This window comes from Natator depressus, chromosome 6, assembly GCF_965152275.1.
Source record: "Natator depressus isolate rNatDep1 chromosome 6, rNatDep2.hap1, whole genome shotgun sequence".
NCBI classification, from domain to species: Eukaryota; Metazoa; Chordata; order Testudines; family Cheloniidae; genus Natator; species Natator depressus.
The window spans coordinates 62,669,539-62,689,712 of record NC_134239.1 but is presented as its reverse complement, the minus strand read 5'-3'; the positions used below and the strand labels follow the sequence as shown (position 1 = coordinate 62,689,712).

Here is a 20,174-nt window from a genome sequence, read left to right as displayed (position 1 = left end):
AGGCTGGGTCCAATCCAGGCTTTTCAATATTTCAGTTCTCGCTGGAGAATCCGTCTGGCCCGGCTACCTCCCCGCAGGGCCAGAGAAGGGGTTAAAAGCGCGGGGCCGATGATGTCAGTTCCTGTGCTGCTTTGGAGGGCTGCCCCTGCTATTGGAGCCAGGCTCTCCCGCTTTAAGGCGAGCGGAGCGCCCGGGAGCATGGCACAGCGCTGAATGGGACGGAGACGAGCAGCGCGTGGATACGGGAGCGCCCCAGGGGAGCCGCGCGCCCCGCGGGCTGCGGGAGCGCCCCAGGAGCAGGGCCCCGCTCCGCCCCGCTCCTCAGCACCAGACCCCAAGAACAACACAAGGTCAGCCGCTGGGAGCCCTTCACGCCTCGGAGCCGTCCCCGTGCCTCCCCGGCCGGCTACTTGGGCTGCTCAGCTCCTGCCCATGAGCAGCCTGCCGCAGGTGAGGGCGGGAGGCTGCTGACCCCGGGCAATGCCCGCACCTGACTGCCAAGCAGCCTCCAGCCGGAGCGTCGGGCGCTGGTTGCTCGCTCTTCTGCGCGGAGAAGCCAGGCGGGGGCTTCTGCGGGGGCTTTCGGAGGTGCCGCCGCGGGGGCTCGTGCTGGCCCGGGGGTAGTAGTGTGCGAGCGACGGTGTGTGGCGCGTCCTAGTCGAGGCCCCCTGGGTAGGATTGGTAAACTGCAGGAGGGGCCAGGAGAAGGCTGTAGCTCAAGGGAGAAATCCAGTTCATGGGGGCCCTCCGGCTAGCCCGGGGCCATGGAGAACAACGTCCTTACAGAGTAAGTGACAAATCGGTGATCCCGCCTCTCCCTTCGTAGCGTCCCCCTCCACTTCATCCCTCTGGCATGGCTAGAAAGGGGGGCCCGCCCCACTCCTTTCCTCAGTTGACCCAACCTGCCCTTTGGCGCGTGGACCGGCCTCTTTCGCCTTATTCATTCCCCTGCTTTGAGCATCCCACCCTGGATTTGCGAGCTAGCAGTGACAGACGTGAGGGACACCCTCGCCAGCCTGGCTTTCTCGGTGACTCCGAAACATCCCCCGAGGGGAAAACCGAGGGACGGCGTGAAGGGGGGGGGGGGAACAGGATGCTCGAGAAGAGGCGTTAGGTTAATGGGGAGGCTCGGCGCTGAGTGCTGACGGGAGCCAGGAGGAGCCTCCAGCCGCTCAGCTGAGACACAGCAAGCACCTTCGCTGACTCCTTTTTGGGAGCCTTCGAAACAGACCGAGCTGAACTGCGCCTCAAGGGGGAGAATCTGGGGCATTGTCCGCGCAGTTCCAAGCATTTCCACTTTATTCTTTTACACTGACTGGCTGATTCGAACATCACCGACCAGCAGGTGCTTAAGCAGATGCTCTAGCGTGGAGAAATGTGTAGTTGAGATATGGAAATATTGTGTCTGTGGCTTTCATTTTTGTAGGGAATAAAAATTCACAATAAAAAAGATTGATTCTCCTAACACTACATGCACGGAGATCTTCACTTTAGAACTTTTACAATCATCTTGCTTGATCACTTTGTTCTTCGTCATTTTCAAAAGGCTTTTAGTGGAAAATATAGGCGTTCTCTAGATCAAGGCTAGAACATCAGAAAGTGCAGGGATGTTAGGTGGTCCTACTAGAGAGTCACAGATTAACCGCAAAGTTCTGATCCAAATTTGTATTTCCCAAAATTGGAATTGGACCTAGGTCCCCTAATTTTTGGATGCAGAGTTTGGAGTCAGGCTCATCTTTGCTGTTAATCAAAAATTTCATAGCTGCAGCAAAGATTTTTAAAATTAGGTGTCTAAAGCTAGGTTCTTACATCCATATTTATGCACTTAATAAGTGGCCTCATATTCAAAAGTGCTAAGTGCCAAGCAGTTCCTGTTGAAGTCAGTGAGAGCTGTTGGATACTCAGCACCTTGATTTAATCAGGCCACTTATTTAAGTGTGTACATATGGATTTAAGAATGTAGCTTTAGACCCCTAGTTTTGAAAAGCCTGCCCCCTATTAAATTAAGCAGCTGCTTTCTATTTCACAGGTATTGAGAATGCTGTTACATCTGAATTTTTAATTAACATCCCTAATAATTTTTTTCCATTAGGGGGATTAGGCAGTTGTTGTTGTTTGGGATATTTTTGCTTTAAAACAACAAACATTTCATATGGGGTAAAATCAAATTAGGAAAACGAACAGTTCAGCCATATAATTAGATTGTGTGGATTTTCCATCACAGTCTTTAAATCCAAACGGGATATTTTCTAAATGATATGTTATAGCTCAACCAGAAGTTATGGGCTATATGCCAAAATTACTGGGTGAGGTTCTTTGGCCTGTGTTAAAAGGAGGTCAGACTAGATGATCATAACAATCCCTTTTGGCCTTAAAATCTATGCATGAAGATGTCAGGCTAAAATCTGTTTATGCCAGTATAAAAAGAGAGCAGGGTTTCACTTATCTCTGTCCAAAGAGCCACATTAGAACAGAGTTCTAACTTCATTGATAAGGCAGCATAGTTATACAGTGTTGTTCAACCTTTCGTGACTATTGCACATGCACTGGTTTTAGAGTAATGGTGTATATCAGGCACTAGAGACGTAAACACTGATGTGGTGGTGGGTGTGCCTAGAAGACTGTGACTATATGTATGTGTATGGTGTGGGTGAGAATGATATACCTGCTGTATTGGGCTGTGCAAAATGTGATGTGGAGAGGAGCGAGCTCTTATTTTGGAATAGTTTTTAGGTCTGGGGCTTGTAGAATGTTATTCTTTGAACAGGTCTGTTACTTCCATGCCCCACAATACAATGCAGATCCTGAGCAATGTCACTCCCCTGTATTAAATGAACGTGCATTTTGATGTGGAACTCTAATTCACAGATCATGTGAAAATATGGGCAGGTCAGCCCAGCTTGGGGGGAGGAGGGATGGGACACTAGGGCTTAGGGCTTCAGCCCCAGGTCGGGGTAGGGTTTGGGTTGCCAGGGCTCCCTCAGGTTTGAAAATATTTACGGGCTCCAGACTACTTCGGCTGAACTTAAGTTCTGATCCCAAGTCTTCTAAGGTTTAAAGATGACGGCAGAAGACTCAGAGGTGATTACATCTAGAGGAACAAGTTCTCTCTTTCTATCTTGTGATGGTAGACTTAAAGCTCATGATGTTCAGGGATTTTGCCTCACTTTTTTTGAATTCTTGTTCTCTCACTTAGGCCCCAGTTCAGCAAAGCAATTAAGTGTCTGCTTAACTGTAAGCATGTGAGGTCCCATTGAAGTAAACTGGACTATTTACTTACTTACTCAAGGACATACTTAACTGTGCTTTGCTGGTTTGGGGGCTCAGTAACTAAAAGCCGTGTCTTTGTTGAATATTTTTGCCTTCCACTAGTTTGTTATTGTAGGATTACACAAGTAGGCGAGGCAGCACGCACCAGTTCATTATTGTAAGGTTGCTTGTGGATTCTAGGTGGTTGAATTCAATGATTCTACTTCATTTTGTATGTAAGACTCCTCATGCATATATTTGGAAAACAAACCTTAAAAAAAAAAAATCAGAACTTTGCAAGCAGTTACTGAGGAGAAAAATAAAGCAGGTCAAATGCAGGGTTTTTGACCCATGGCTGTGACCTTTACACAGTTCTGTTTTATCTCTTTAGATGTGAACAAGGACATAGGATTGTGGATGTTTTGTCTTTCAGTTCTAGTTTGTTCCCACTGAGGGATGGAAGAATCTGTATCTGTTGCAATAGCTGGATTGTCTGGGTAATGGGTCCACTGTTGCAATACTAAGATAAAACACCACATCCTCCCTGAAAATTGTTCTTGGAATCTGGTACCTGAGGAAACTGGGAGCCAAACCTTTAAGTGTCTAAACTACAGTGGAGTACTGGGCTTGTACTTTCCACCTTTCCACCCTGCTCACCCACCCTTACTAGCATCATTTTATGGTGTTTCGTGGTAATGCACCAAAATGTCTTTGTAACCAGTGCTTAATTTGTAATGAAAGAGGTGCCAGGGTTCAAGCTGGGCAGCCTGAGAGTGGTGGCTGCTGATTGGGTGCCCGGCTCTGAAGGCAGCACCACCACCACCAGCAGGAGCACAGAAGTAAGGGTGGCATGGTATGGTATTTCCACCCTTATTCTGCACTATGGCTGATGCCTGCGCTGCCTTTAGAGCAGGGTGGCTGGAGAGGCAGTTGCTGGCTGGGAGCCCAGAGGCGCCGGGACTATGAACTGCCAAACCTAGAGGTGCCAGAGCTCAGACCTGGCAAACCCCAGCACAAATTAAGCACTGATTGTAACACTTTGGTGTGCGTTAGGGTGTATGTGTGAGTGAGAGAACTTCATCTGGATTGGAAGATGCTAGATTGACAGCCTTGGATATTGAAGTCATCTATTTATGGATTGCACAATAAAGGTACCGTATAGGCATACCATACTCCACCCCCAGTCTGGGAAAGAGCTCTTGCAGGGTGTGAAAGGAATTCAGTAGGTGACCCCATTCATTTTAGCCTCTCTGCTGAGACTGTCAACAAGACCACCACCTAACGACAATGGTGTTGGTAGTGTATATGATATGGACAGCTGACCTCTGGGAACTGAAGTGAACTGCAGCAACCAGCTCATGCCAGAAGGTGAGAGACTTGAGTACCTCATTGTAGCCTGCATAGGTACTGATATGATTATTGCTCATGAAATTATCCAAAAATTTAAAACTCAAGTTATTATACCTTCCATATTTTCATCCAGAGTGTTTTAACAAAGGTGGATACATTTTTATTACTCCTCCATTTATAGGTTGGGAAGGATGGGGGTGGAAATGAAGCGCAGGGAGATAATGTTTAGTATCCTAGTATGAGTCAACAGCAGAGCTGGCAGGAGAGCCCAGGTCTCTTGATGCATAGCTCTCTGCATTGAATGAGTGGACTGTCTTCTCTGTAACACCTTAGACCTTAAGAAACCTGCAGTGGAGGTTTTTGGTTAAAAATGTCCCAACTATTTAGCACTCTGCACCCTAAATAGCAAGTAAGCTCCCAAAGTCCCTGCTACCACTGCCTAGATCCAGCTGTGTTCCCTCTGTGTGCAATAACTTTTAATAAGTTTGCTGAGGCTGCCTCTCTTTCTGTTCTCAAACAGGCTACTTCCCATTGTAAAGAAATCACCCTTGTTTTACAGCTGCTATATTAGGACACAATAGGTCCCCTAAATCCATGAAAAATTGTCAGGGTCCTCCAGACACAATTTTTCTCAGCCCCCTATACTGCCAACCTAGTTTGGCTAGATGGTTTTAAGTAAAGAAGGTCACATGGTATTATTTCTGTTTCCTGATTGGGAACCATTCCAGGAGTTATACTCCTCCAATGTAAGTACTTGCAACTGAAAGTTCAAAATTCAGAATAGTTGTGGAAAGTATATAGTGCTGTAAATTCACTGTTTTGGCAACCATTCATGCTAGTAAACTTATGCATTAGAATATTTGTGGGATACGAACATGAAAGAGGTGCAGTCAAAGGACAAAACAAATCCCAAGTTTTAGTCAAGTAAATATTTGGGGAACATATTTAAGGTATTTGCCCAGCTCTACCAAAAGGTCATCTTCATCCTTGATTACTCGGACTGTGTTAGGCATGTGATCCTGGGGAGATGGAATGGGGACATTATAGTTTGCAAACGGAAGCATAAACTTAGTTGAATATGCTCCAGTCTAGGTAACAGTGCCAGTTTCTCCAAAAGCCTAATGAATGAGGCTTTATCTCCCCTATTCTCTGCAACACTTGAATAGCTTGCAGCCAAAGGTTTGCCCTACCGTGACTGCTGTCATGCAGGAGGACACTAAGCCCCTGGCCTCCTAATGAAGTGGACTCTCTCTGGCTATGTGAACTTTAAATATTTAGTCAAGAGACAAATATGTCTGTGTCCGTCCCTATCCCCCATCCTCCCAGTTTTCCCCACATAGCAGCAGGTTTTCATATTTAGATTCCCACAGCCTGCCAATGTGTAAGTCCTGCTGGGAAAGGTTACAGTGCAGCAGCAGTCAAAAAAGCTAACAGACTATTGGGAATCATCAGGAAAGGGATAGATAATAAGATGGGAAAATATCATATTGCCTCTGTATAAATCCATGGTACACCCACATCTTGAATACTGCATGCAGATCTGGTTGCCCCATCTCAAAAAAGATATATTGGAAAAGGTACAGAGAAGGGCAACAAAAATGATTGGGGGCAGGGAACAGCTTCCATATCAGGAGAGATTAATAAAACTGGGACTTTTCAGCTTGGAAAAGAGACAACTAAGGGGGGATATGATAGAGGTCTATAAAATTGTGAGTGGTGTAGAGAAAGTAAATAAGGAAGTGCTAGTTACTCATAACACAAGAACTAGGGATCACCAAATGAAATTCAAAGGTAGCAGGTTTAAAACAAACAAAAGGAAGTATTTCTTCACACAACGCACAGTCAACCTGTGAAACTTTTAGCCTTCACAACACCCTCTGGCAAAGACTATAACAGGGTTCAAAAAAGAACTAGATAAATTAATGGAGGATAAGTCTATCAATGGCTATTAGCCAGGATGGGCAGGGATGCAAAACCATGCTCTGATGTGTCCCTAATTTCTGTTTGCTAGAAGCTGGGACTGGGCGACAGGGGATGGATCACTTGATGATTACCTGTTCTGTTCATTCCCTCTGAAGCACCTGGCATTGGCCACTGTCAGAAGACCAGAAATTGGGCTAGATGGACCCTTGGTCTGACCCAGTATGGCTGTTCTTATGTTCATACAATCTCCGTAAAGTTATTTACTAATACATCACGTTGCATATTCAACCATAACTCTGTCCCCACATCCCTGCTCAGCCACAGAATATAGACTAGGAACTCTCTTACCCACCCATTCTGCACTCTAGACTGCTAATATGGTTACAGATTTTCAGACCACTACCAACGCACCACATTTAGTTCATAGATCCAACTACAGAACATCCTCCCACTCAGTTCATCTACCCACTATTAACTAGAAGCACCAGCATCCTATTTTCTGTATAAAGACCAGAAACTGGACCTTCCCTAATCCCAAAGTACTGACAACATATTGCGTTTTATTCTCACTTACAGTCCAGAAGTACCTGTCCCCAACTCACTCTTCCACTGAGTCAGGATAGATTGAGTTTTCTATCTGTCCTGCTCCTGTTGACTGGAAATCTCAGCATGCCTTTCCAATTCACCCTATTTCTGTGAGTGAGAAGTCCTATCTTCCAGTTAATGATCATATGTATCCACTTCATCCAACCCATTTAAGATACAAAGGGACCGGACCAAGTGTGTAATGTACATGCTTGGTGGCACTGGTGCTAGAGTGGAGCCAAGCTGCCCAGGAGTGGCTCTAGGAGGGATTGTGCTTAGGGAAGCACAATCCATCCTGGCTCTCTTCAGTGACAAGAGGAACTACTCTCTCCTAGACTTCCACTCAGAATCTGGGATATTGGTTCATCAGGGGCCATTTGCTAAAAATTCAGATCAGTGTTCAAATTTTGAACATCCCCAAGTGGATGTGTTCAGAGAACTATCCACAATGACTTCAAGCTCTCTTTTTAGAGTGGTAATAGCTAATTTAGACCCCATTTTATATGTATCGCTGGGATTATGTTGTCCAATGTGCATTGCTTTGCATTTATCAACATTGAATTTCATCTGCCATTTTATTGCCCAGTCATCCAGTTTTGTGAGATCCCTTTGTAACTCTTCGCAGTCTGCTTTGGACTTAATTATCTTGAGTATTTGTGTATCATCTGCGAATTTTGCAACCTCACTGTTTATCCCTTTTTTTCCAGATCATTTATGAATACGTTGAATCGTACTGGTCTCAGTACAGATCCCTGGGAGACACCACTATTTACCTCTCTCCATTCTGAAAACTGACCATTTATTCCTACCCTTTATTTCCTGTCTTTTAACCAGTTACTGATCCATGAGAGGACCTTCACTCTTATCCCATGACTGCTTACTTTGCTTAGAGTCTTTTCTAAAGGACCTTGTCAAAGGCTTTCTGGCAGTTGAAGTATACTATATCCATTGGATCACCCTTGTCCACATGCTTGTTGACCCCCCTCAAAGAATTCTAGTAGATTAGAGAGGCATGACTTCCCTTTACAAAAACCATGTTGACTCTTCCCCCAACTAATTGTGTTCATCTATGTGTCTGATAATTCTGTTCTTTAATATAGCTTCAAACAATTTGTCTGGTCCTGAAGTTAGGCTTACTGGCCTGTAATTGCCAGGATTGCCTCTGGAGCCCCTTTTAAAAACTGGCATCACATTAGCCAGCCTCCAGTCATCTGGTACAGAAGCTGATTTAAATGATAGGTTACCTACCACAGTTAGTGGTTCTGCAATTTCACATTTTAGTTCCTTCAGAACTCTTGAGTGAATACCATCTGATCCTGGTGACTTATTACTGTTTAATTTATCAATTTGTTCCAAACCTCCTCCAATGACACCTCAATCTGGGACAGTTCTTCAGATTTGTCACCTAAAAAGAATGGGTCAGGTTTGGGAATCTCCCTCACGTCCTCATCCATGAAGACCCATGTAAAGAATTAATTTAGTCTCTCTGTAATGGCCTTATCATCCTTGAGCGGTCCTTTAGCATTTCTATCGTCTAGTAGCCCCACTGGTTGTTTAGCAGGCTTCCTGCTTCTGATACACTTAAACAATTTTTTTTGCTGTTACTTTTTGAGTCTTTGGCTAGCTGTTCTTCAAATTCTTTTTTGGCCTTCCTAATAGTTAAAAGTTAGGATAGTTAAAATCTCCCATTATTATTGCGTTTTTAAAATTTGTGTAGCCTCTCAAATTTCCCTGAGCATTTCATTGCCACTATCCCCATCCTGGTCAGGTGGTCGGTAGTATGTCCCTACTGCTATATTCTTATTATTCAAGCATGGAATTACTATCCATAGAGATTCCATGGTACAGTGTGAGTCGTTTAAGATTTTTACTTCATATAATGCCACTCCCCCACCAATATGCCTAGTCTGTCCTTCCGATATATTGTACCTTGGTATTACTATGTCCCATCGATTATCCTCATTCCACCAAGTGTCTGTGATGCTTATTATATTAATATATTCTCACTTAATATGAGGCACTCAAGTTCACCCATCTTAGATTTTAGACTTCTAGCATTTGTGTATAAGTACTTTAAAAAAATTGTCACTTTTTTGCTGTCTTCCATTATGTGATGTAAGTGAATGGGACTCTTTCATTTGACTGTTTCTCATCAGATCCTACATGTATTTTATCATCTTCGATCCTCTCGTCCTTACTAGGATATAATTAATAGATTGTCCCCTAAGGAATGTCTCTGTCCCAACCGTGTGCTCCTCTCACCTGTCGGCTTTCCCCCAGCTCTTAGTTTAAAAACCTTAACATTAACAAAGCTTTGTCTCATGATAGTCCATGTTGACTACCAGTCCTAGTGGCTGTGCTGGAGATCTTGTGTTAAAGGTAGGATGGCTTCAGGAGGACACCCCACAATAGCATGGTGGAAACCTACACTATTCAACTCTCTACAAAGTAGGCTAAAGCCAAAAGCTTTGGGAGAAGGCATCTCCCCTACATGCTCTCGGACAGGAACTAATGGAGAAAAACCCTGCCAGGATAACCATTTCAAAGTTTGTATTTTTCTTTTCTCTTTAAAGAGTACCTTGGAGGATCTGCCTAAGGAGACGAAGAGCTTTGCCATGGCAGAGCTTGCAATGGAGAACAGCAGCTGCATGGACTGGCAGAAACGGTGCCTCGCATTGGAATCCCAGCTCTTCAAATTCCGTCTGCAGGCTAGCAAGATCCGAGAGTTACTAGCTGAGAAGGTGAGGCCAAAGCTATGTACTAGAACATGTCTACCTACCTATTACTGGGCTATGTGGTGAAATCAATGAGCAAGAACAATCAGTCAGTTGTACTACATCTGGACCTAATTCCCACTTACACTATAATCACTTTATATTGTTAAAGAGCCTGATGGTGATGTGCCTCCCAGCGTGGTATAAAGTGGCATTAGTGTAGATGAAAATTGGGTCCTGTGCATCTGACCTATTATACCATCAGACTCATTTAATGCAAAGGCTCCTTAGTGGCTCACTGGAATTTAATATTTTAAATTTTCACCTCCGGAGACCTTTGTTGAGATTTTGTCTCAAGTCACAAATGAAAGGAGTTTTGCAGGCTCATTCCAGCTTCTTGTTTATCCACACCACCACATAGTCTGGCACAATTGGCAGTCTCTATCCAGGGAATGACTCTGGCTACTGTAGGGCATAGACACAATAGCAGAGTTGATTTGGATCTTGGGCCAACAATAGCGGAGGATGCTGCAGGTCCGGATTGGGTTGGTATTAGAAGAACTTAGAGGGGTACAGAACTATGCTGTATCGTGATAGTTGTGTCAGGTCCCAGGCCAAAACTGTCAAGGGGAACAGCCGCTCAGGACTGAGATGCATTATCAGTGTTGTGCAGGGGAAGCTTGTACAGCACCTTTCTGTCTTAAAAAAACTACTTTTTGTCTGTCCCTCACTTTAAAATTCACTCAAAAAGTTGGGGAGGAAGAGAGAAGGAGGTTTTTACTTTTGATATGCTGTGTTACACACACACACACACACACACCCTCCTCCTCCTCCTCCCCCTGGATTTCTTTTTCTCTGAGATTATATTTTTTAATTTATCAGTGTTTTGAAGAGGGGAAAACACCATCTGTCTGGAAAGTGAGATTGAAATGCTCTGGTAACAGCAGGTTTATTTATGTTCTACAGAGGGCTGCAAGTCAAAGCTCATTCCTTGAACTCTTCATGTGAAATTATTTCCTGCTAGTGTAGCTCTAGTAACTGCCTTTCTACAGGTTCCCACAAAGCATAAGGCACAGGATTAACCTTTAGAAATTAAGAATAGTACTTTCAGCCACATGCAGTTTTGCTGGGACCCCTTTTATTAACCTCATGCCTGTATTAATACAGCTTATAGTTTGCTTTTGATTCCCTTACTGGATCCAACGTGGTTTATGATAATCCAATTTAAGAGGGTTCAGCCAATCAGTTATTTGTATGGTGGTAGCAATTTCCTTCAGTCACAGTTAAGTAGGCAAGCTGCAGACATCCTAACACTTTTAATCTGTCCCTGATGATAATTGTGACCTACATCAGTTTTGCTCCATTTTACATTAGGAACCCTTGTTTGTACATTCCTTCAGAAAGCACAGTTATCTCAACCCCTGTAGTGACTTTCAATCTTACTTTCACTTTAATTACATTTGCACTAACATGATATAGAGCGTTCCAGTCCTGTTCATTCCACACTTCATACAGGTCTGAGAAACTCTCAGCTCACTTCATTTTGGGAAGGCAGCATCTGAGCTGAGCTCCTCCAAGGCCTGTCCATACTGGGGACACTTTCTAACCAGTTTTAAAGCCAGCCAGCTAAGCAAACTTTACACACTGTACAGAGCCAGAGTGTAGGTCTGGTATTAAGGCAGCCAGACCAGCTTTTATGACACCAAGGAAATCTAAGCCTCATTTCTTAGGCTGTGTATAGCCACTTCCTAGTTTTATTTCTTTCCATGGAAATTCTTAGACTAAATCCACATCAAACTAATGAAACTGTTTATTAAATCTCCTTCTGGAGCATGAACACACCATACGCCTGTTTGACTCTCCCCTCCATAGAACCTTTGATGAAAATCCTGGCCAAGGACAGTGGGATAGTCACCAGCTTCAGGGAGCCCCCTGCTATTGAAAGGGAAGCGACTCTGGGGCTAATCCAGCCCTTCAGTCAAAGCAATAGGCCCTTTGTTCCCTAATCTCAACAGTTTGGTTCAGTGATCAAGTTACTCTGTAACCAGCTGTATGGCTTTGTGATGTGGTTTAATGAAAGGTCAAAGAGCGGGGCCCCATATACTTAACATATATCAGGAGGGGAGAGGAGAGGAGGACAAGGTAAGGGTCAGGTTTCAGGACATATGTGAACTTGCTTGTCCAAGTGAAGTTTTACAGTACACAGTGCCCCTGCTGAATACAGATTCTCCACCATCTGATGGTGGTTAGGTGGCCTGGGTCAGGGGTTCAATCTCTCTGAACTGGAAGACTGTCTGCAGACTCACTCCCTCCTCATTCACAGTCTCTTACCAGCCTTGTAGCAACTATGGCAATTGCTTACATGGAAAGGGTATATTAGGAGAGCATCTGTTTGTTTAGCTGAAGGTAATAAGTGTTCTTTTTGAGGAGAGAGAATCCTACTGTCTGTTTTTGCTCTTCATTTCAGCTCTTCCTCCCTCTCTCTGTTCTGGTTCTTCCTCTTCCCCCAACCCCTACCCCACCTCTTCTGAGAATGTCTGTCTGTCTCTCCTTCTCCTGTACCACACAGATTTCTCTTTCAGCTGGTACCTCTCCTTCCCCTGGTCGTACTGCCTGGGCTGCCTCATTCCCTTCTTTCCTGGACATTCCTCACTTGCTGGTGGCTGGCTCCTCTTCCTTCTTTTCAGCTGCTATTACAGTCCTCCAGGCTCTTCTTTACAATGAAGACCCTGAACTACGTATAAGCTGCTGAAAACAAGGAGGACCAGCATGATATGACTGACCAGCATTCTGCAGATGACCAGGAAGTGCCTTATAGATTCCCAGTAGTCCACAAGCCTCCATTTGGGAACCACTGGCCTATGTGAAATGAGTGTGCTGGGGATGTAGAGGGCAAATGCTTACTCCCATTCAGTGGATAGGTGTCCCCTTCACATCATCCCAAACTGACACCCCTTGGCAATTTCCATTCATCTGTTTAATAGATGAACAGAGAAAAATATTTGGGTTGTGTGCATTTGTTTGTGATCCGATCCTTAGTGCTGTCAGGACAAGGACACTCATCTCTAGGGCTCTATGATGAGGGACTAGAACAGTGTTTTCTCAGCTCCCATATATCTTTCCCTCCCACACACCCCTGCTCCAAATCTCTTCCCCCTCCCCTCACTGCAGAGTAGAACCCCTCTGTGTGCCAAAATTGCTACCTTATCACCCTGAGTGGACAGTCTCTTGCAACTCAGCTCAGATCTACTTCCTGGAAGTCCCTACTTCTGCCAAGTTGTTGAGAAGTATCAATGTAATGGTTACGGAGATATCAGAACAGTGACACTTTAATATATAAATTTTTAGTAAATTTGTTCAGCCATATAAAACCACTCCTGCTCCTATTGAAGATAATAGCAAAATTAACTGGCACCAGTTATGGAACTTTACCTGAAATTTTTAAAAAGAAAAAAAAATTGCCCAAAAAGAAATAGCTATTGCATAATTTAAGACAATACAAATACTTCCATTTTTTTTATTCCAAGGGAAACAAGTTGTTAAGCAACCATCCCTTTACAGTATTTGCAACCTAAACATTATAGCACTGAGAGAACTGGAAAGTGAACCAGAGTAAAACTGACCAGTCTAGCATTGCTATCCAAGTGAAGTGAAAATACTCCACAGGTAGTGTTGCCAATTTTAGCACAAGTCTTGTAATATTTGATATTTCTTACTTAGATTGTAAACTCTTTTTGGGCCAGGGACAGCCTAGCACCATGCATTCCTGGTCCATGGCTGCGGTTCCCAAGTGCTAGGGAAATACAAATGATAATGAAGCCTTGCCTGTTAGAATCAAGAGAATCTCAGCTTTCAAAAATGTTTAGCCCTCATAGCTGTGGATAAAAGTTTGAAAAAGTGAACCACATGTACTGTAAAGACTTGGAAACCAGAAGGCAAATAAAGCGTTTGGGTTTTTAAGCCAATCTAATGATATTTTATGGGGGTCTGATCTGACTAATGATTTTTGAACCCTTGTGGCTGGTAATACTCTACATTTTATGATGCAAATACATTAAATGTTAAAAAGGGTTTCAGACTGAATAATCTACAGTGCTGCTTGTAACATAAGGAATGTTTATAAAGCTAATACAATTTAACCCAGTGTCCCTTCCATGCAGTTTTGGACAGGGGAAGTGGAGTTGCACTTGTGAGATTACGTATTGACAGCCTGATCCCACGGAAACTTAACTATATGAGTAAAGTTACTAAGATTTAGGTGTTTGTAGAATCAGGTCCTTAATAACTATGTCAAAGATACTAAAATACCATGTCTTTATGAGAAAGTTCTGCATTCCCCTCAGCCCACCATAGGTGCTAGAGACTGGGTTCTAGGAGCATGTGTACATCATCAGGGATTGTGTGTCTTTGGTACAGGCATTTATTTCCACTCTCTGGGTTTCTCACACACACAGAGGGGGATAATCATCTGTTGGTGAGTGACATGGCAGACTGTTGCCATGGCAGCATGATGACCTGGTTACAAGTGAGCTGTGGGCCTCTCAGAAAAAAGAACACACAAAAAAGCTGAGCAACAAATTAACTTTAAGCCTTGGTTTTATTTTGAATGCCTGACTGAACATATGAGCAGAGGTCTGTTCATGTACGTGGCAGGCAGGTTCCTACGCAGCCTTTAGAGGGACCAGTTGCATGGCTTCTCTCTTGTTTGTATGGAAGAGGGATGCATCTTATAGCAATCCTTTGAAGAGCCTCTTATACTCTTGGGTTTAATATGGCCATGGGGCTTTGACGCAGCTTCATTTTGAGACATTTGAATGACAAATCTTTGCCTTTCTGTAGCATATGCAGGAGATAGCATGGGATAATGGTGGAAGTACAGGAATGGAGTTGGGAGAGAGGCCTTTTAATCCTGGTTCTTCAACTGATTTGCTGTGTGTCTGGGGACAAGTCACTTCATAAGTGTGACTCAGTTTCCCTATCTGTATAATTATGAAGTATTTTCAGATTTTAAAATGGAAGAAGCTATATAAATACTAAGTATTATTAATTCCCCAAGGAATGTCAAAGAGCCTTACAAACAGGAGTATATTAAGTCTCACCGCAGGCCCTGTGAGTTAGGTGATACATAGCAAAGATACACAACCGGTTAGTACAGGAAGTGAAGACTATCCGTTCACTTTAAACTGCATGGGGAGTTAGGGTGTCAGAATTTAACTCATCTGTAATTTAGCCTGGTCACCTCAATCTTACAGAAAGTGTGGAATCTTTAGTGACCACAAGTAGTCATGACCTCAGTTTTATATCCTTCAAAAGTCACCAGTTAGAGTAGTACTAAGCCAGCTAGCATGATGCCACTTCAGAGGGAAGAAAAGCCAATACTTCCTGAAAAATCATGAGTTTTCTTGGAAATCTATCATCCAGATCCTGACCTGCTCCAGTCCTGCTTATCTTGTGGGAGATAATGGTATCACAGCAGGAAGAGTTAATCCTGCAGGAATTAATAGATGGTTACATACCTAGGATATTCAACAGCATCTGGTAAAGACCCAAATCCAGGATGACAAGTCCCAAAGGTACACTCAGCAAGAGAGCATGGGTGCATTTTGAGCTGTCAACTCCATGCTCATTTGAATTATAAGGTGGGGGATGTTTCTATAAAATTAAGCAATACAGGCAAGGGGGGAAAAGTCACAGAAATGCCCATCTTGTGGGTAACAGTGAGGGCATAAAGCCATTTCCTCTCCTGACTCTAACACAATGGTCATCCAGCATTGATTTTTGTTCCACATTTAAAGTGTCCCTAGTTTGCATGTAGCCCATACTGGTAGCTGTCAGAAGCTATTACCATTTGGCGGTGGCTATTCAGTGGCCTACTGTATGACAAATGTATTGGTGAATCTCCAGTCTTAGTGGACTTATGTTCACATGACAAGATCCACCACTACCATTAACACTAAATAGCCTCCAAGTTGACTTCTCTGCCAAGATTACCAAGGACTGATTGGCCAGGAATCAGAACAGGTGCAGCATGGACAGTAGCCAGGCAAGCTTCCATAACATTTCCCTGCTGGACTATTCCATCCTCACCTAGACGGATTACCTTTGCAAGCTGGAGAGGAGTCAGGCTCCATGGCCCATTAAAGCCTTGGCCTCTTGGCTGAGAACACTGAAAATGAGGGGAATTTAGTGCTCATTGTGATATCTTATGCTAGCCCTACCAAACATTAAGTTTAGTGTGTATAATTTTGTTTGCTGTTTGATCATTGAAATGTGTGTACGTGCGCACACACACACCCCTCTGCTACCTTCCATCTGAGGATATGAATATGCTCTACAATAATTAAACTAGTGCTTACAATCCCTCTGGCTGGTGGGGAGTAACATCATTCTCATTTTACATATGGGGACACTTGTGCCCAGAAGTGTTTTATGACCGCATTTTCAAGAAGATGGCACTAATTTTAGGTGATCAGCTTGAGATGCTTAAAGCCCAATTTTTCCAAGGGACTGATCTGCTGCTCCCACAAACTTTAATCGCTCTTTACATTTTGTCCTCTGTCACACATCATTTCAGAGATAAATAGAGCCCAGGTGTGACAGGTTCCGTCACAGAGACCCCCTTGCGACTGTCACCTGATGTGCTGAGACTACCTCTGAGCCTGTTTTCCCTGCCAGCTTGGGACTCTAGAGCCCTGCTTTGTTGAGCCAGACACGCTAGCCTGCTGTAACACAGACTCAGGTCTGTCCATGCCCCCAAAGCTGCAGACTTAACTGAAAACAGCTTAGCAGGTCACCTGCCTCCAGTACCCGAACACCCAGCTCCCAATGGGATCCAAACCCCAAATAAATCCATTTTACTCTGTATAAAGCTTATGGGGGTAAACTCATAAAGTGTCTGCCCTCTATAACACTGATAGAGAAAGATGTACAGCTGTTTGCTACTCCAGATATTAATCACTTACTCTGGGTTCATTAATAAACAAAAGTGATTTTATTAAGCATAAAAAGTAGGATTTAAATGGTTTCAAGTAATAATAGACAGAACAAAGTAAGTCACCAAGCAAAAACATGCAAGTCTAAGCCTAATATATTAAGAAACTGATTACAGATATCATCTCACCCTCAGATGTTCCAATAAGCTTCTTTCACAGACTAGACTCCTTCCTGGTCTGGGCCCAATCCTTTCTGTGGTACAGTCCTTGTTACTTCCAGCAGACAGCTTAGGTGGAAAGCGGGGGTTTTCTCATGACTGTCCCACACTCCCCTGTCCTGCTCCATCCCTTTTTATAGTTTTGGCACAAGGTGGGAATCTTTTGTGTCTCTGGATCCCCACCCCTCCTTCTAAATGGAAAAGTACCAGATTTAAGATGGATTCCAGTATCAGGTGACATGGTCACATGTCCTGCGAGACCTCATTCTTCATTACACATCCACGGGCTAGCCCACCCCACACCTTTACAGAAAGGCTTGCAGGTAAATAAACCATCTACAACCAGTTGTTCTAGTCAATGGGAGCCATCAAGATTCTAAACCACCATTAATGGCCTACACTTTGCATAATTACAATAGGACCTCAGAGTTATACTTCATATTTCTAGCTTCAGATACAAGAACGATGCATGCATACAAATAGGATGAACACACTCAGTACATTTTAAGCTTTGTAATGATACCTTACAAGAGACCTTTTGCATAAAGCATATTCCAATTACATCATATTCATAAGCATATTTCCATAAAGCATATGGAGTGCAATGTCACACCAGGTATCCCTGTTCTTAGTTCTTTTTGTAACCCACACACCTCTTGGGTGTGGTGTTCTGTCCCATCTAGTGGCACTGAGGCCACTTAAAGAGAGAGATAAAATAAGTCTGCTCTACAGCCTTAGGTAACAGCCAGTTGGCTTTTAGCTCTTGTGGTAGAGGCTAATGCACTAAGCTCCAGAGGCCCCAGGTTTGATCCCGCCCACCAACGACTGGGGTCTGTCAGTGTTACATGAGCTCAACTACAACTGTCTATCTGCTACCACGTGCTTCTGCCTCATAGAATATTAGGGTTGGAAGAGACCTCAGGAGGTCATCTAGTCCAATCCCCTCCTCAAAGCAGGACCAACACCAACTAAATCATCCCAGCCAAGGCTTTGTCAAGCCGGGCCTTAAAAACCTCTAAGGATGGAGATTCCACCACCATCCTAGGTAACCCATTCTAGTGCTTCACCACCCTCCTAGTGAAATAGTGTTTCCTAATATCCAACCTAGACCTCCCCCACTGCAACTTGAGACCATTGCGTCTTGTTCTGTCATCTGCCACCACTGGGAACAGCCTAGCTCCATCCTCTTTGGAACCCCCCTTCAGGTCATTGAAGGCTGCTATCAAATCCCCCCTCGCTCTTCTGCAGACTAAATAACCCCAGTTCCCTCAGCCGCTCGTCATAAATCATGTGCCCCAGTCCCCTAATCATTTTTGTTGCCCTCCACTGGACTCTCCAATTTGTCCTCATGCCTTCTTCTGTAAGGACATTAGGAAGTACTGGAAGCTTCATATGAAAACATGTTCTTGTGAGGCTTCCAACATTTTTTGCAGACCCAGGGTGGATTAAGACTAAATCATAGTACCCAGAACTACCAAAAGGCTACCCCAAAACCCTGTCGCCTCCCCAGAACAGTCTCTTGCTCCTACCACTCCTCTCCTAGAGAGCTTGTCTTCTACTCTGAGTTATTGATCTTTCTCTCAAGTGAGGCAGCTGACCAGCAGCAAACAGCTGTGCACAGAACTGCCATCTGCTGCTTCATACTCATCGCTTTGTCCAGGCTCCCTGTGATATTGGGCCCTGGATTCCAAGGGTCTGGGTTTAATCTCATCTTGTGCAGACTGAAGAGTTTGGGACAAGCATCTAAGCTTTGGGGAGTTTAGATAAACTGAATCTTTCACAGTTCACCCCTACTGCATAGAATATATTTGGAAAAGGGGACAGGGAACATATGAGTCAAGTAATAGTCCATATTGCAAAAGCATCCACCAATGCTGTTGCTGTAGTAAAGCAAGAGGGAATGAAAGGTCCATGTGTTTCCTAGGTGCTGTCTCTGGCCTCCAGGTTTTCCTGGCACGGAGTCAACTCTCCAGGGAAATGTTGTGGGAATGGAGCAAGCTCTCAAACACAGCTCTGTGAACACAAAGGGTCTCCAGGACCCTATCCTACAGCTCTGTGTTTTTCTCCAGTAGGAGGATCAGTAAGTGTGCAAATATTACTTTGTTGAGAGAGGAGCTGGGAAGGACTAGCTAAAGCTTGAGAGGGATCAAAGCCAGACAGGCTCTGAAGGAAGGAGTCCTTGACAGTGCTGAATGTTGCCATAGAAGAGGCTAAAGCCCTGGGGATGACACTGTTGAAGAACAACAAGGAGTCCAGTGGCACCTTAAAGACTAACAGATTTATTTGAGCATAAGCTTTCGTGGGTAAAACCCCCACTTCTTCAGATTCATGGAGTGAAAATTACAGATACAGACATAAATATACTGGCACATGAAGAGAAGGGAGTTACCTGAGGTTACCTGGTCTGTTAGTCTTTAAGGTGCCACTGGACTCCTCGTTGTTTTTGTGGATACAGACTAACACGGCTACCCCCTGATCCTTGACACTGTTGAAGAAGGGAAATAAGAGCTGAACTTTATTTGGGCTTGATTCAAGCCCAAAATGTAAGTTTTATTAGAAGTGATGGGAGTTACAGAACTGAATGTAAACAAATATGTCCCTGAAATAAAAAATCTACTCATTTTAGGAGAGAACAGATGTAAACCTTCCCCTGAAGCATCTCTGAAAACCTAGACCCAGCACCTTTGTACTAGAGCAGTGGTTCTCAAAGCCAGTCCGCCGCTTGTTCAGGGAAAGCCCCTGGCACGCCGGACCGGTTTGTTTACCCCAATGGGGGCTGCGGGAAGGGTGGCCAGCATGTCCCTTGGCTTGTGCCGCTTCACGCAGCCCCCATTCACCTGGAGCGGTGAACCGCGGCCAGTGGGAGCCGCGATCGGCCGAACCTGTGGACGCGGCAGGTAAACAAACCACTGTACCAGAGCACTGGAACCAGGAAATGAAATTGATTAGAATACTCTGAGTACATTTCCCAAATCTGAGAAAGAGCTCTGTGTATTTGGAAACTTGTCTCTCTCACCAAACAGAAGTTGGTGTTGGTCCTATAAGTTATTACCTCACCCACCTTGTCTCTCTAGGATACTGCCACAGAAGGAGTGGAGGTAGTTTGTGCCTCTTCTATTTAGAGGGTTATGAACAGTGCTTAATTTGTGCCAGGACTTGCCAAGGCTGAGCCCCAGCTCTTCTGGGCTTGTTGAGTCAGTTAT

The 20,174-nt window shown here is 44.2% G+C and overlaps 1 protein-coding gene across 4 annotated transcripts in view; it reads left to right on the top strand.

Moving 5' to 3' along the window:
- The first annotated feature begins 140 nt into the window (after positions 1-140).
- PLEKHH1 (pleckstrin homology, MyTH4 and FERM domain containing H1) overlaps positions 141-20,174 on the top strand; it is an 82,491-nt gene continuing 62,457 nt past the window's right edge. For 2 of the 4 annotated variants that reach the window (XM_074955512.1, XM_074955510.1), the window contains exons 1-2: positions 141-450; positions 9,681-9,848. In XM_074955512.1, the coding sequence (XP_074811613.1) occupies positions 214-450; positions 9,681-9,848 (405 nt within the window). In that variant the 5' untranslated portion in view covers positions 141-213. Of the gene's footprint in view, positions 451-475; positions 788-9,680; positions 9,849-20,174 lie in introns of those variants that run through there. The other 2 variants (XM_074955514.1, XM_074955513.1) reach the window with 2 other exon arrangements.